The sequence below is a fragment of the Carya illinoinensis genome, chromosome 2 (genome assembly GCF_018687715.1).
Source record: "Carya illinoinensis cultivar Pawnee chromosome 2, C.illinoinensisPawnee_v1, whole genome shotgun sequence".
Taxonomy (NCBI): domain Eukaryota; kingdom Viridiplantae; phylum Streptophyta; class Magnoliopsida; order Fagales; family Juglandaceae; genus Carya; species Carya illinoinensis.
In genome coordinates, this window is record NC_056753.1 from 16,094,858 (window position 1) to 16,112,057 (window position 17,200).

The window sequence follows — 17,200 nt, forward strand, 5'->3', positions numbered from 1 at the left end:
GTTTACCTGCTTTTTTTTAAAAAGGAATATGCGATGTTTATACATTTTAGAATTGTAAATATCATTTATTATATTATTAATATTTACTTGCAATTTAGATAAAAATTACATAATTAGTTATATAATTATTTTTTTTAATGGTGATAGTTTAGTTAATTGATAGCATATTTGTAATTAAATAGTTAATGCTTGCTTGCAACTTATGTATTTTAAAAAAAATGTCTAATTACTGTAATTAAGTGTAAATAGTAGAGTATGCATGAATATATGATGTATTAACTATTTAAATATAAGGCATAAATTATCACATTATTTATGATATTTTATTAATTGATACCATATATTATTTAATATTTTATATGGTCAATAATAATAGATTAGAAGAAAATTATATTATTAACTTATATAATTACTATATAATAATATATTATGTTGCCCAGATGACTAACACAAGAGGGGGGGTGAATTGAGTTGTATTAAAAAAAATAACAATTATAAATCAAATATATAATATAAAATATAAACAAAATATGAAATAACAATAAATATAAAGAGTAAGGGTAAGAGAGAAGCAAACTCAGTATGTTAACGAGGTTCGGCCCCACTGCCTACGTCCTCACCTCAAGCTAGAGATTTAAACAATCGCCTGATGTTGTTGACAAACGTGATTAAAGGCTCTGAGTTGCTATAAAAAAAATGATCATTTTCATCTATTGGATGCCAAAAAAATAATTGCTTCTTGACCTGAGTTCTGTTTTACCACAACGATAGAATGGCTGAGCAATTCTCTTCCACTAATGTTCCAGACTTGAATCAGGAACCCTTGACGTATCAATCATCAATCTTCTCTCCTGAGGCCGTCAATACCATGATAGGAGCAGTGAACCGTTTTTCTAGTAAGGCTGATTCTGAGATTATTGCAGAATCAAGAATGCTCAGTAGTCAATATGTTGCCTCTGTTACGATCATGTCTCAAAGGTTAATGGCGAGGGTGAGTGAGATTGATCATCTTAACATGCAAATATCTGAGTTACGACAGAAGCTTGCTAATAAGGATAGTGAGAATAAAAGGCTAAAGCAAGAAAACCAAGAGTTGAAAAAATTTGCAGATTGGTATGCTCATGATCTGCAACCACGAATAGAGGAGCTGGAACGAGAAAGGGTTCAGATACAAGGTCAACATCGGCAGATAACAGCAGAGGTTCATTGTTTACTAGAAAAATAGGGACAATCTACTGTTAATCTCGCTGGGTTAGTAAGAAAACTTTTGACAATGTGTGTCCAGCATATCTTGTATTTCTTTTGACTAAATAAGATTTGAAGAGATAATAGTTTGTCTTATTCTTTATGCTATCTCTATAAAATTAGTCCTGAAGTTCATCTAATCCGCATCAAGTTTTCTTCTCATCTCTATAACTCATCTGCATTCTTTCAACATTCTCGTTTTAAGCCTTCTATTCTTTTCTCAATGGCTCATTCTTCTAACATTTCTCTAGATCCATCCATGAGGCATTCTGCATCTCAACCTCCTGTCCTTTCTGCAGTTGCCATTGGTGCCATGTTGCAGTAAGAAAATAATAATCTGACTAATAAGTCAGATTCTGATGCTATTTATGACTTGGTGAGTCTTGGGACTCGCTACTCTTCCTCTATTGTTGCTTTTTTCAATGGCTACAAGCCAAAAATCACGAAGTTGAAAAGTTCAAAGAATAAATTGTTGTACTTCAACGAATTGTTCAATAGTCTCACACAAGGGAATGAATCATTTGACAGAAGAATAAACAGTTGAAATCTTTATTAGATTCTTCATTCCGCTTGCCGGTTCCCATGGATAAGAATGACATGATATTGTATGAAGAGAATGAGCATCTCAAACATGAGGCTAAGAATCTCAAGTTTATGTAAAAGTATTTAAAAAATCTATCTCTATTTTTATTGACTCTGGTCTATCTTTTAAGATATATTCATAGCATACATCATACCTATTTCTCTTCTGATCATACATAATCTATCTTCTGGTAAAGGTTTTGTGAAAATATCTGCTAAATGATCGTGTGTGTTTGTGAACTTTAATATTATATCGCCTTTTTGCACATGATCTCGAAGAAAATGATACCTTATTTCAATATGCTTAGTTCTAGAATGTTGTATTGGGTTCTTTGAAAGATTTATAGCACTTGTATTATCACATTTGATTGGAATGCGATTATACATGAGTTTAAAATCTTCAAGTTGTTGCTTCATGTAGAGAACTTGAGCACAACAACTACCCGCAGCAACATATTCTGCCTCAGTAGTAGATAGTGCAACAGAATTTTGTTTTTTACTAAACCAGGAAACTAGTGCATGACCTAAGAAATGACATGCTCCACTGATGCTTTTTCGATCTATTTTACAGCCAGCATAATCTGCATCTGTGTAACTAATTAGATCGAAAGATGTGTGCTTAGAGTACCATAACCCTAAGTTAATTGTACCACTAAGATATCTAAAAATGCACTTAACTGCAATTAAATGTGATTCTTTTGGAGATGATTGAAAGCGTGCACATAAGCACACACTAAACATAATATCTGGTCTACTGGTTGTTAAATATAATAAACTACCAATCATACCTCGATATATCTTCGAGTCAACTGGCTTACCGGATTCATCTTTATCAAGTTTAGTTGATGGGCTCATTGGTGTTCCAATTTCCTTAGCATTTTCCATCCTAAATTTCTTCAGTAATTCCTTAATATATTTTGATTGATTGATGAATGTCTCACTTTTTGCTTGCTTAATTTGTAATCCGAGAAAGAATGTAAGTTCTCCCATCATGCTCATCTCAAATTCTTCCTGCATAGTCTTAGCAAAAACTTGACACATATTTTTATTAGTAGCACCGAATATTATATCATCAACATAAATCTGAATCAAAAGAATATCATCATTTTCATATTTAATGAAAAAAGTTGTGTCGATTTTTCCTCTTGAAAAACCTTTTTCAATTAAGAAACCACTGAATCTCTCGTACCAAGCTCTAGGAGCTTGTTTAAGTCCATATAATGCTTTTGTGAGTTTGAAAACATGATTTGGGGAAATATGATTTTCAAAACCTGAAGGTTGCTCAACATATACCTCTTCATTTATAAAACCATTTAAGAAAGCACTTTTAACATCCATTTGAAAAAGTTTGAAATCTTTATAACAAGCATATGCAAGTAGCATTCGAATAGCTTCTAATCTTGCGACAGATGCATATGTCTCATCATAATCGATTCCTTCTTCTTGATTAAAACCTTGGGCTACAAGTCGAGCCTTATTTCTAGTAATGACTCCGGACTCATCTTTGTTGTTTCTAAAAACCCATTTTGTTTCAATAATAGTATGATTTTTGGGTCTAGGAACAAGTGTCTAAACATCATTTCTTTCAAATTGATTCAACTCTTCTTGCATAGCTAGAATCCAAGATTCATCAAGAAGTGCGTCATCAATATTTTTGGGTTCAATTTGAGATAGAAAAGCAGTATGATTGCAAATATTTCTAAGAGATGATCGAGTACTTACACCTTGTGAAGGTTCTCCCAAAATTTGTTCCACTGGATGATCTTTCACAAATTTTCACTGTTTGGTTGCATCTTATATTAAATTTTGATGATCTTTCCTGATGGCTCCATGTTGAACTTCCTCTATTGTTTTCTCTTTGTTGAGATTGAGACTTTCTATGTTATTTATACCTTCTGTTTCTTCATCAATAGATTTCTTGGAGAGTGGAAAATTAGATTCATCAAATACTACATGCATAGATTCTTGTACAGTCAAAGTCTTTTTATTGAATACTTTATAAGCTTTACTATTAGTAGAATACCCGAGAAAAATACCTTCATCAGATTTTGCATCAAACTTACCTAAATTATCCCTGTCATTCAAAATAAAACATTTGCATCCAAATACATGAAAGTAACCAATGTTGGGCTTTTTCTCATTCCAAAGCTCATAGGGGGTTTTATCTAACTTAGACCTTAGTATAACTCTATTTATAACATAACATGCAGTACTTACCTCTTCGGCTCAAAAATAACTAGGCAAGTTGTTCTCATTGAGCATTGTTCTTGCCATCTCTTGAAGAGATCTATTTTTCCTCTCTACTACCCCATTTTGTTGAGGAGTTCGAGGAGCAGAAAAATTATGCACAAAACCGTTTTCATCACAAAATGTTTCAATATTTTTATTAACAAACTCTTTTCCCCTATCACTTCGGATACTTGAAATAGTATAGCCCTTTTCTTTTTGAATTCTCTTGCATAACTTGGTAAAGGCATTATGTGCCTCATCTTTATGAGCAAGAAAGATGACCCAAGTATATCTAGAGAAATCATCAACAATAACAAATGCATAATATTTTCCTCCTAAACTTGCAACTCTATTTGGTCCAAAAAGATCCATGTGTATCAATTGCAATGGTCTAGTAGTGGAAATATGTTTCTTAGTTTTAAAAGAATTTTTTGTTTGTTTACCAAATTGACATGCATCACAAATTTTGTCTTTAAGAAAATTTGATTTTGGTAAACCTCTCACAAAATCATTTTTTGAAAGTTTGGAAATAAGTTCCATATTAGCATGACCTAATCTTCTATGCCATAGCCAACTTGTTTCATTTTGAGCTGAAAAGCAAATAGCATCTTGTGAGGTAATTTCTTCAAAATCGATTGTATAAACATTATTGTTTCTAAAAGCAATAAAATAAATATTACAATCATGATCATTCAAAATAATGCATTTATCCATTTTGAAAGTAACTGTAAATCCTTTATCACATAATTGACTTATGCTCAAAAGATTATGTTTTAAACCTTCAACAAGTAGAACATATTCAATTATGAGAGAAGATTCATTACCAATTTTACCTATTCTCACGATCTTCCCTTTCGAGTTGTCTCCAAATGTCACGTGTCCTTCTTCTTTAGATCTAAGATCAAAGAACTTAGTCTTGTCTCCCGTCATGTGTCTTGAACATCCACTATCTAAAAACCACTTATTTTTGCTTGTGGATGACTTCATGCATACCTATAAAAACAATTAAAATGATTTTTCTTGATACCCAAGTTCTTTGGGTCCTTTATTTAATAGTATTAGAAGAAACAAGATTTTTAGGTACCCATATGACCCTAATAGTCATTGTATGATTTCTTCTAATAGGACAAATATGATAATTATGACCATTTCTATTACAAAAATTACAAATAGCATGTGACATATATGAAAAACTTGAATGATTATAATAATATCCTTTTTTGACAAAATTATTTTTATGAAAAGAATTTTGAATATTAGTCTTTGAGGTAGAATGATTATCAAAGAAATTTTTATAAGGTTTGTATTTTTGTTTTGGCATATATCTCAAACCTGCCTTGTCAAAAACACATCTTTGACTACCAAGAAGTTTTTCAAAATTTCTTTTTCCATTCGTAAAGTTTTCAACAATATTTTCTAAATCGGTTTTTTTCTTATTCAATTCAAGATTTTCATCTTTCAAAATGATACTTTCTTTTCTTAAAATTTCAATTTCGTTTGTTAAAGAAGAATTTTTCTTTTTCAAAGCAGTATACTTGATACCCAATTTTTCAAATTTCTCATAAATCTTTTCTAAAACATTTTGCAATTCTTCATATGAAGGATTTTCAATATTATCAAGATTTGTTACCTCAATGTCATCTTTAGCCATAAGACAAAGATTTGCTGATTCTTCATTGCTTGCTTCACTATCTGAGCTACTTGAATCATCATCCCATGTAGTTTTCATTGCTTTCTTGCCCTTATTTCGATCTTTCTTTAGCAGAGGACAATCTGACTTGATATGACCAGGTTTATTGCATTTATAACAAATTAAAGTGTCATTTTTACTTGAATCTTTCTTGGAAAACTTTTTGAAGGATTTTCTCGGAGGAGTTCTATTTTTCTTCAAGAACCTCTGAATTCTTCTTATTATCATCGCAACTTCTTCATCTTTATCGTCATTTTCCTCATCTTCATCACTTTCAGTTTCATGAGGAACAACTTTAAGTGCTAAGCTCTTCTTTGGCTTTCCTTCTTCTTCTCCTCTTTTCAATGTGTACTCATGGGTGATAAGTGACCCGATGAGTTCATTGACTTCGAGCTTCTTGAGGTCTCTAGCTTCAAGAATTGCTGTAACTTTTGATTCTCAACGTTTTGGTAAAGAGTTGAGAATTTTTCTTACTATCTCTACCTTGGAATAAACTTTGCCAAGAGCTGTCAAGCTGTTTATGATGTTAGTAAAACGAGTGTGCATACCAGAAATAGATTCATCATCATTCATCTTAAACATTTCATATTCATGAGTAAGAATATAAATTTTTGATTCCTTTACTTGCGAAGTTCTTTCATAAGTTACTTCCAAGTTATCCCAAATTTCCGTTGCCATAGCGCAATTTATTATTCTATTAAACTCATTTCCATTAAGAGCATTATATAATAAATTCATAGCAGTTAAATTTAAAGTATAAAGTTTATCATCTTCACGATCAAACTCTTCTTCTTCCTTTTTGACCTTTATTCCATCAACCATTTTTGTTGGAATATAAGGTCCATTTACAATACATTTTCAGATTTCTCTACCTTGAGCTTGAAGAAATATTCTCATTCTAACTTTCCAGAATGAGTAATTATCTCCACAAAAGAGTGGAGGCCGACTGCTAGATTGACCTTCACCAAATGAAGCTGCAATGTTAGCCATAAGATCTTAACTCAAAAGATAGTTAATCTTATAATAGAGCTCTTAGCTCTGATACCAATTGTTGCCCAGATGACTAATACAAAAGGGGGGGTGAATTGAGTTGTATTAAAAAAAATAACAATTATAAATTAAATATATAATATAAAATATAAACAAAATATGAAATAACAATAAATATAAAGAGTAAGGGTAAGAGAGAAGCAAACTCAGTATGTTAACGAGGTTCGGCCCCACTGCCTACGTCCTCGCCTCAAGCTACCCCTTGAGGATTCCCAAATTCACTATTCAACCTCCTTCAGGTGGAGATAGAAACCTATTACACCTTTGAACAACACCGCTACAAAGGATTCGTGTAGAACACCCTCTACACTTGCAATCACCTTACACGTGGTGATTCAACTATTCCCCGTGTAGAATACTTTCTACACACACAAGGGTTATACACACCCTTTTTCTGATACAAAAGCTGATAGTGGGTAGGTTATCAGAAAACACTCCTCAATGAGTGAAATAAGAATAATACAGCGCAAACTATATCTCTCAAAATGAACAAGGATTAATGCTCAATGCTTAAAGAAGAGAGAATGAAAGCTTTGAATGAATGTTGTATGCTCTTGGTGTTGTGAATGTGAAGCTCTCAAATGATCTATTTATAGGCATATGAGACTTCATATTCAAATTTAAAAAGATTCACATGTCAAAGACAACATCATTCACTTTTTCAAAAAAAATTCAAATAAAAGGTTCTTCTTTTTCAATTGTCAATGACAACATCATTAACTTTTTCAAAAAAATCAAACCTAATCTTTTACTTTTGGCATATGACAAAATGAGCACACTTTCCTTTTCAAAAAATTCAAACCTAATCTTTTACTTTTTGCATATGACAAAATGAGCACACTTTACTTTTCAAACTTTTCAAACAAAATCATATACCTTTTGTATAAGTCTAAAAAAGTATCAAATACTTTTGAAAATATTCAAATAAAACATGCACATGTGAAAGATGACAATCAATCATCTTTAATATTTTCAAAGTTCAACCCTTTAATCAAGGCATGCACATGCAAAAGATGACAATCAATCATCTTTCAAAATTTTCAAATTTAATTTTCAAAAATATTCATGCACATGTGGAAAATATATTTTAATGCTTTATGATAAAATATTAATTTTGAGCATTAATCCTAATTTCGAATTTTAAGAGATTTACAACATTACTCTATAACTTTAATGTGAACTTGTTTCCTTCTTTCTCATGCTTGGTTCTTTGACGTGCTTGATTCCATTGTGTGAACAACTTGAGCTTGAAACTCCTTTATTCTTTGAATTCATTTGTTATCATCAAAATCTATGTGTAGATTTATAATCACATGAAACTTGGAACCTTGGGTTCAACATATTACATTATAAAAAATATATATAGTTTGGTCCGGTCTGATCTTAAATTTGTAGACTCCTGGATCGGACCGAATTTCACATATTTTGGGATCAAAACCAATTGGTTTAGAATTTAGTCCAGTCCGAACCAAATAATGTACAGTCTTATTTGTGAATAGTAGTAAAATAATTTAAGTTAAAATATTTTATGAGGTTTTAGAAAATAATAGAAAAAATTAAATATAAATATTATAAAATTAAAATATTATTATAATATAATTTTTTAAAATTATTTTTATTTTAAAATTTGAAAAAATTGAATTATTTTTTATATATTTTTTTAAAATTTTAGAAAAATTATAATGATTATTTAATAATTAGATGAATAATTTAAAAATTTATAATTATAAAATACTTCTATTTAAATAATATTTAAACGTGAAAAATAAATGAGATGAGATGAACCCAACTATGACACGGGGCCCCTGGCTCTCCCTACGCTTCGTAACTTCATTTATATTTCAGAACTGCTCTCTCTCTCTCTCTCTCTCTCTCGCGTAACGGTTTCTGCTCTCTGAGCTCTATATCCATCTCTCACTGCATCGCACGCACAGGTTCTTTTCGCATCCCCTCCCCCCTCCCCGGGGTCTCTGCGATTTTTCTTCTTTGCAAGTTGTTTGCTGAGAAAGAAGTATGAAGGCAAGATAAAACTTAGGGCTGGGTTTTTGCTTTCTAATTCCCCTGTTTTTATCTTGGCATCACAAACGGAGTTTTAACTCTAGTAAATCTCTGTTTTGACGCCTTGTTCGATTCAACTCTTTTTTTTCTTGTTCCTCGTAAGATCTTCTACGTCAAATCGAGTTCGCTTTTCTTCTGATTGACCGAGGTTGTACAATTACATCCAGATCTTCTATGAATTCGAAGTTCCATGATAGAGAACATTATTCGATCTTTCCCTTCAGTTGTATATTAATTTTGCTCTTCTTTCTTTCCCTGAGTCTGTCTTTTCTCATTTGTGGCGCAGTGAAAGCGGGTCATTTCTGAGCATCGAAAATATGGTTTCCTTTGAGATGAATGACCGAAAGAGTGAGTACATATTGAAATTTTTCTTGCTTCTTCGATACTTCTTATCTATAGTATTTCTAATTTAATTCCGTTTGTGTTTTTTTTTTTTTTGGATAAATTGATTCGGGAGAAATTAAATACTTTGAAATTGTAGTGTTTATTTTATTTTAGTACTTTAATTTAATATGGACATGAATTATGGTGCTTTTTTCATTTTTATTTTTTGCTGCCTGCCTTTGGTCATCAATATGCAATAATATTTTTGGAATGATATCATAACATTTGAGAACAAATACTTAAAACTTTGGTTACACAGACAAATTGACCTATTACTCGAGGTCGTTCAAGTGCCTTGATCAAGAAAGTTTTATTTCATTACTGCATCGATCTTCCTTTGGTGTAGTTTTCAGCATTTCACTTGGTGCTAATATGACCTGTTTATGTAATTAATTATGAACATACAAAAGAATAGGCACAATGTCGTACATGGTGAGATTATATGGGGTAGTGATGAATTGTTTGAGTTTTTCTAGTTTTTTCCTTTCTTCTTAGATGCTGTATGTAGGTATTTTCTCTTGTATACTTCCTCTGTACTTGGGCTATGCCTATTTATGGTAATAAAACTCTTATTAACTATAAAAAAATAAAATAAAATATGGGGTAGTGGTTACAGCTTTGCCAACTTTCTTGGAGGCTAGAAAATGTAAACTTGAAATGTGCATCTTGTTGTGTTACACCCCCTTCCCCTAGGTTAACTATCTACCTAGCGAAAAAAAGATGCCATTAAAGTAAACAATTCTACGATCCAAGTTCGTGCACCCCATATTTTATTAAAGGGGTAAAATATGAATTTCTTAATTGTGTTATTATTATTTGTATTGTTTGGAGGTTTATTTTATGGCCTTTAGTGAGTATTAGAAAAGTAGTTTAGCGCCTAGAAGTATGGTGTAACAAGGCCCAATCCATCTCCTAATGGGAAGAGTCAATTGAATTCAAGAAAAAATAGGAATCCTTGTTGTATAATGATTTCTCTTGACCAATCAGACCTGCCACCCCTAATTTATAAGGATTAAGCCTATAATTTAGGGAACTTTTTCCCCTATCAACCTTATCAATAAAATTCTTTTTTACTGATAAAAAAATAGTGCACTTCTTCTTAAGGAATATCCCTAGAAGAGTGAGAAATTGTTTAGAATTTTGTCATAGGAAAAATTAATTCCTGGTAGTAGGAATGCCACTCTACTGCCAGTATATCACTGGCAGACTCGCGTGAGAGCAGCATGCACCTTTTTACCGCCTGGTGGTTTGCTTGAATGCAAGGCCGGCTCACAACTGTGGAAACGAATATTCTTTCAAACTACTAATCATTAAGACTACTATGAAAGATAAGGAAGTCTTTTTCTTGAAGATCACTAGCTGACGATGGATGAGCTTAAAAACCTTCTTCAATACTTTATATCTTGGGGCATCTGTTATGGATTTTAATACGTTGAGTCTTTATGATTTCCTTGTATGTTTTTCTGTTCGCAATTAGGCATTTGTCTTGTATACATCCTGTCTACACAGACTAAGCTTTTGCATTATTCATTAATTTTGATTGCTTATATAAAGAAATAGTTTTAGCGGCTGTTTGGGTTACCGACTGCAGCCCCTTTCAGTGAATTCCAGCAGAAAATACAAAAATTAGACTCTGTAGAATATTACAAATTTAGTGAGTTCTAGAGTAGGGTTTTATGAAAATAGCAAAGTAGGCTTTTCTGGATGCTTGTGACGAAACTATAAAGTTTATAAACTATAGACTTTCCTCTATGGTAAACAAATCACCTTTAATTTGATTTCCTTGATGCTGTAAAGATATGGACGGCAGCATATTAGGAGAGGGATATCCATATTACTTGAATCACATAGAGGGAAGTGCAAAAATCTGATGAAGTACTCACCTAGGGTTCGATTCCCGTAAGGGATAGGTACTCATTCCCAGCCGCTTTCAGTTAGTGTTCATTGCTGAGTGATCGCTTGCTATTTGGCTGGAAAAGGTGGTCCGGAAGCTTCCTCTCTCCCAAGCAAGACAAGATCACCACTTCTCTCAGTAATGGACTTCCTTAAATTCTTCCTTAGCCTTAGATGTCCTTTCATAGAATAGATTCTTGAACCTCCGACAGACGGAATCTTCATGCATGCGTTCTTTCTCTCCTCCCCTCAGCCATACATCTCATTTTTTCTCCTTTTTTTTTTTTTTTTTTTTTTTTTTTTTTGCTTTTGGCTGTTTTTATTGGGCATTGAACCCCACCTTAGGTGCTGAGTGGTGCCCCCCCCCCCCTCCCCAATACCTAAAAAAAGTTCCATCTATGGAGCCTAAAGCTTAAACCATGGCAATTAGGGTTGAACTAGGGAAAAGCTGCAGCCTTGTATTTCTTGAACCTGGAGTTGATTTCTCTGAAGTTTGTCTTACCTAAAATTGCAACTTCTTCTCTGGGATTTGTTCTAGTTTTTCGGCAAGAAAACTCAAGGAAAAAGGGTTGTGGGAAGGCGGCACTGCAAGATATTTCTTTTTGGTTGATGGGAAGTGTGAGTGAGTGGCAAGGATGAAGGAAAGATCTGGATTTTCCTGAGGGCTGGGTGATATGGTGGCGATGGAAAGGGGTTGAGGAATTCTTTTGGCAGCCTTTGATTTATAAAAGAATTGGGAACTCTAGAGTGTATGTAGAGTGGCATCAGCTAGGATATATCCATAGGGTTTGCACCAGTTATCTAGGGTTTAATTTTTATGAGGGAAGGGGCAACACAGGACCTAGGATGTGTTATCTTTCTTTGTTTCTTTGGATGCTTCTTGATTATAAAGAGAGAAATGATTGGTCCACAGAGGAATTACAAAAAAAAATTACTTTACAAATTGATGTGGTTTAAGGTGGTCCATCATGTTATGAAGCTTCTTTTATTGTAAAGTAAATTTGATGCACCACATCAAGTCATGCAAGTTTGTAAACTTTCTTTTTGTAATTCTCTATGTATACCTAACATTTCTATTATAGAGATCGAAATCCCTAGGTTTAATCAAGAGAAGGAGGCAGCAGCCAGGTTTAAGAAAATAGGTTATTCTAATGGGCATTAACTGAAAGAGGCGACAAGGGCAGCCCTGTTTTCTAGGGTTTCTGGGTACCTTGTCATTGGGTAGTTCAGAGTCCTAAATTAGTCTAGGGATTTTCTGCAGCTGCTAGGGTGTTTACATCTAGGGTCTCTGTTATGGACAGTATTGTAGTGATAGATTCCTAACCTGTCTAGGAGTTGTTTTAGGCAAGTTTTTGAAGAGTTTTTCTCTTCAAAAATTTGCCTTAGGATGTTGATTCCTTATAAAACACAATCTGGCAGCTTCTATCAAGAAATCCATATTGTCATTCAAACATAAAAATATTAACAAAATAATGATGCAAGAAATCATGGGCCTGTGTGCCTAAGGTTCAAATTTCACCATGTACTTGGACATTCTAGGGTTTTGATGTGACATAATGAGTTGCATATGTTTTTTCTTTGGTTTTTTGTTTTGTTTTGTTTTGTTTTGTTTTTGTCTTGACATTTCTGCCATCTAGATGCTTATACTTTTGTGGATTACTTTTGTGCGTTCTTCAAAACATTGCCGTAGTCCCTGTCATTGCCTTTTCAATCTTTTTAAATTGCTAAACCTAATACTTTCAATGTTGACATGCAACAGAGATTGGGATAGGATTGACAGGATTTGGCATATTTTTCTCATTCCTGGGAATCATCTTTTTCTTTGACAAGGGATTCCTTGCCATGGGAAATGTAAGTATCTTTTCTTAGCTTTATCCTGCTCAGGTTTCTTCCTCTCTTTTTCCCCTTTTGTCATTTTTAAAATCTTTATACATCTCACATGTTTGTTGTGACTTGATACGGTATTAACACTGCCTTACTTTTTTGTGGGCTTAATCAGATACTCTTCTTCTCAGGGGTGACTCTAACCATTGGACTGAAGTCCTCTATGCATTTCTTCATGAAACGGCAAAACTTCAAGGTTTAATTTGTTTACTCTTGTCTATCTTTACCTCTCAGACATACACAGAAAATCACTTACAAGTGGACATATACACGTGTAACGTTGTTTCCATGAATTGCTTCCTGCCATTTCACTGGTTCTGTCTTTTTCCTGATTCTACAGGGAACAATTTCATTTGGTGTTGGCTTCTTCTTTGTTGTAATAGGATGGCCTATTTTGGGCATGATTTTGGAGGCATATGGGTTCATTGTACTCTTCAGGTTGTTGGGATTCTTTCTTTCATGATTGTCAAAGTAATGTATTATATATTTCAAAGTGCTGATGGAACATATTTTGCAGTGGCTTCTGGCCTACACTGGCAGTTTTTCTGCAAAAGATTCCTGTTCTTGGTTGGTTTTTCCAACAGCCATATGTCAGATCGGTATGCTTATTTTTCAAATTGAAATTTATGTTAATACTATTGTGTTTCAAATTATAAACTGTAGGAAGAAGTTTTCTAATGGAATGTTTGCTATACTGTAATATTCATAAAAGTCCGTATAAGAAAGAAGGAAATGGTTCATCTTACAAAGGTCCATTTAGATACAAGAAAGAGAAATGAGTCTTCTTCTCCATGCAGGGGTTTATAGATTTGCACTTGAACTTGGATTGGGATAGCTCTAGTCATTTTAGATTTTCATGATAATATATTTCTTTTATGGGCGGATGCTTAGTATAATTAGTAGTGCTGAGGTAGGATAAAGTCATCTATCTTATACTGGAGCATTATTTAAGTTAATCAACTGGGAACTTCAACATACATGCTCATTTGATTAGTTTATTACTTCAACAGATAGTTCAGTACTCTTATAACCATGAATGGATCACTATTTATATTGGATTTGTGGTATCCAAAGTAGGTGGCTTCAACTTTCCTTGTCAGTTGTATAGACTTGGTATTTATATCGCCAAGAAGCTTGTGGGGGTAGTGTTATGATATGGTCAGAGATGCATGTGTAACCATATTGATGGATTTGAAATGAGTAATGGAACAAGATAAGTACAACTGGAAGCTGATCATGTGTTCATAGACTTTCAGGTGGCAAATAAAAGGTTTACTAACTGGGCTGCAGATAAAAATGGTTCTGTTAGTTGTAAAAGACAATTCTTTTATATCATAAAGTATACAAGGTTCTGCTGCAATGGTCTTTTTTTCTTGCTCAGATGGTTGAATATTTTATATAAACGTCTCATTTATCTGTCAGTATGGATGGAATAAGCATGTGCTTTTTTGGGTACCCAAGTCATGAATGCTGTTTGTCATTTTCTGTTTATTTTATCTTGCCCTATAAAATTTCCCTCCCCCCTCCCGTCTTCCACTAAAAGAGATGGTGGATACTTTAGGTATGAACTTCAAAATAGTGAGAAATTGTTTGAGAATTGCTGCGTTCAACACCCCCATACACAAAACGCTGCTAGTTAAATGGAGCATATTTGAATACTACTGTGTATAAATATTTTTTCGTATCTAACGGTGGAGTAGAATTACTTTAGTTCCTTGGTTCATACCCCTCAGCATTGTCCAGTCGAACCAAATTATTCCATATCCAAGTGTACTTCTGAACTAAGTGTTATAATTGTTTTTTCTTGTTTGCAGTTCCTTGATCGGTACCGGGGCAGACGGGTTCCTGTATAATCCAGAAAAAGAGACTTGGGGAAAAGCACAGCGGGCCCAGTTGTAAGTTCTTGTAATATACAGCCAGATTGACACCCATCAATTTTTTCATTCAGTTGAAACGGTGTCTACAGAAAAAGGTGCATAGTTGACATTACGTTTGTCTTGTAAAAAAAAAGAAAGAAATTGTCTTTTTTCTTTACTATATTCTATGAGTGTTTCCTTTCACCGTCCTTGCTATATTGGATGTTCTCCAATTGACTTGGCTACACTTTGATGCACGTTCCCACCACACTAGATGATATTAGGCAATATTATTGTGTTTTTGATGTTCATCATGATTGTTTTATTTAGTCTCGTTCTCTGCTAATTGTCAGAAACTCCTGATTTTTATAAAGGTATAACTGATGATTTTGGTTTAGTGCTCTGGCCATGTAAAATGAGAGTCCATCAGAGTGATTGTACGCAGTCTGATTGTTATTTCGATGGAGATGTACTGTAGAATGAAAGCGCTGATTGGTTGGTTGACTTGAATGAATGTATGTTATGTAGGTATAGATATCAAAATGATCCATCATTGTTTAAATTAATAATTCAGGGAAAGATAACTGAAGGTTGCCTGAGTCACCTCCGGATGGGATGGCCAGTGCGCATGTAAAATTCATCATGCATTGAACTTTTAAGGTGTTCTTTATTTGTTGAGCCAATATTATATGTATTTATATATATGTTGGGAAAAAATAAAAAGAGCGTCGTTCAATGACCATTTGAAACAGAATTGAATGGTAGGATTCTTTGTCTGGGTTTTGCACTGGATACCTTGGTATACCCAGCCTAGAACCCAGGGCATACCTTGGAACCCAGTTTTCAAACCCGGGCTGAAATCCGGACTGCGTTAGTTCGGTTATGACCCGGGCCGGAAATCTAGATGAATTCGGATTTTTGAAACCCGGAAATCTCGGTTCTAGACTATACTTGGGTTTTTTGTATAAATTTTTTATTATTTATTTCAAAAGTCTGTTAATAAACTTGTTTCAACAAAAAAATGTTAAAAAACAATTTTTTTAATCTAAAAGCCTATATTTTATTATAGTTTTTTTCAAGAAGTAATGTTAAAAAGTGTGTATATATATTATATAAAAGCTTATATTTTATTAAAACTTTTTCAGAAAGTCAAGTTGAAAAGCATAATATTAATGCATTGAACATTGTCCATAATTAAAAAAATATATCAAAATGGAAAACTGTTGTAAAATCAAAGAACATAGAGAGAAGAAAATGCAAAGAGAGAGAGAGAGAGACTTTATATTATTTATACCTATGAACCTAGAAATATCCCCATATATATAGGGGTACAAGCCTTAATTGACGACTAAAACCTGATAAATTATGACAGCTAAATGTGGTTATACAATAGAAGTTGGTTTATATAAAAAGGGAGTGTTATAAATTAACTTGTATTATATGATTACATTTAGTCGTCATAATTGACCAAGTCTTAGTAGTCAATTAAGACTTTTGTACTCTTATATATATGGGGATATTTCTAGGTTCATAGGTATGAATAATATGACGTCTCTCTCTCTCTTTGCATTTTCTTCTCTCTATTTCCATTGATTTTATAACACGTTATCAACACGATGCAAGAAAAATCTTCCTTCTATCGTATGGTTCTCGATTTTCTCCATCTCTGTGGGTTTCTCTAATCCTCATCAAAATTGGTCTGTTCATCAATGGTGGCGTTTTTCGTCGACAGTGAACGACCAAGTCTTCCCATCATTTAATTATATACATCATTGCGTAGTTGTATAGAGAGAGTATTAATGAGTACTCCACGATCTGATCTAATACCAAGTCCAATCCCTCACTCTCTCCCCAGATCGGAAAATTGGAGTCTCCACTGGTTGAACCATCTTCTCCAAAGGTCTCATGTATGGGAAGGTTGAGATCGTAATCGTAGATTGAGGAATCAGTAGCAGTCCTCTGAATCGTTTGTGGTCCGGTTGAGCTGAGCTCGTTCCCCCCGTAGAGCTCGAGCGACCAGAAGATGAGCCAAACTGCTGCTCTCAGCTCCGGCTGTGGCTTCGGTGATGGTGAGAGCCATGAGGCCATGCGTAGGCAAATCCCGCCGGCTTCATCGATGCCTTGGTCTGAAACCTCCACTGGTTCATCTGTTCTGGCGATAAACTTAGATCCTAAGCCTTGATGGCTCCTTCGATGAACCACCAAGGGAGTGGGTCTTCTGGGATTTCAAAAATCTAAAAACCGATCTAGACAAAGGTATGAAAAAAAAAGGAGAGAGAAAGTCAATCTGCAAACACAGTTTGAAGTAGGGGAGAGAGAGAGGGGGTCC

General features: G+C 33.7%; 1 protein-coding gene across 4 annotated transcripts; it reads left to right on the forward strand.

The window, feature by feature from the left end:
• Nucleotides 1-8,580: 8,580 nt before the first annotated feature.
• On the forward strand, nt 8,581-15,613 carry LOC122300189 (vesicle transport protein GOT1-like). 4 transcript variants are annotated; one of them, XM_043110676.1, is made up of 8 exons: nt 8,581-8,730; nt 9,141-9,202; nt 12,891-12,982; nt 13,131-13,211; nt 13,356-13,453; nt 13,533-13,614; nt 14,830-14,910; nt 15,446-15,613. In XM_043110676.1, exons 2-7 carry the CDS (start codon nt 9,172-9,174, stop codon nt 14,866-14,868), a joined length of 423 nt encoding a protein of 140 aa, XP_042966610.1. In that variant the 5' UTR covers nt 8,581-8,730; nt 9,141-9,171; the 3' UTR covers nt 14,869-14,910; nt 15,446-15,613. The 4 variants fall into 4 exon arrangements, with proteins under 4 accessions (XP_042966610.1, XP_042966608.1, XP_042966607.1 ...); XM_043110674.1 differs by lacking the exon at nt 15,446-15,613 and adding an exon at nt 15,246-15,406; XM_043110673.1 differs by lacking the exon at nt 15,446-15,613 and having other exon boundaries at nt 14,830-15,182.
• Nucleotides 15,614-17,200: the final 1,587 nt, after the last annotated feature.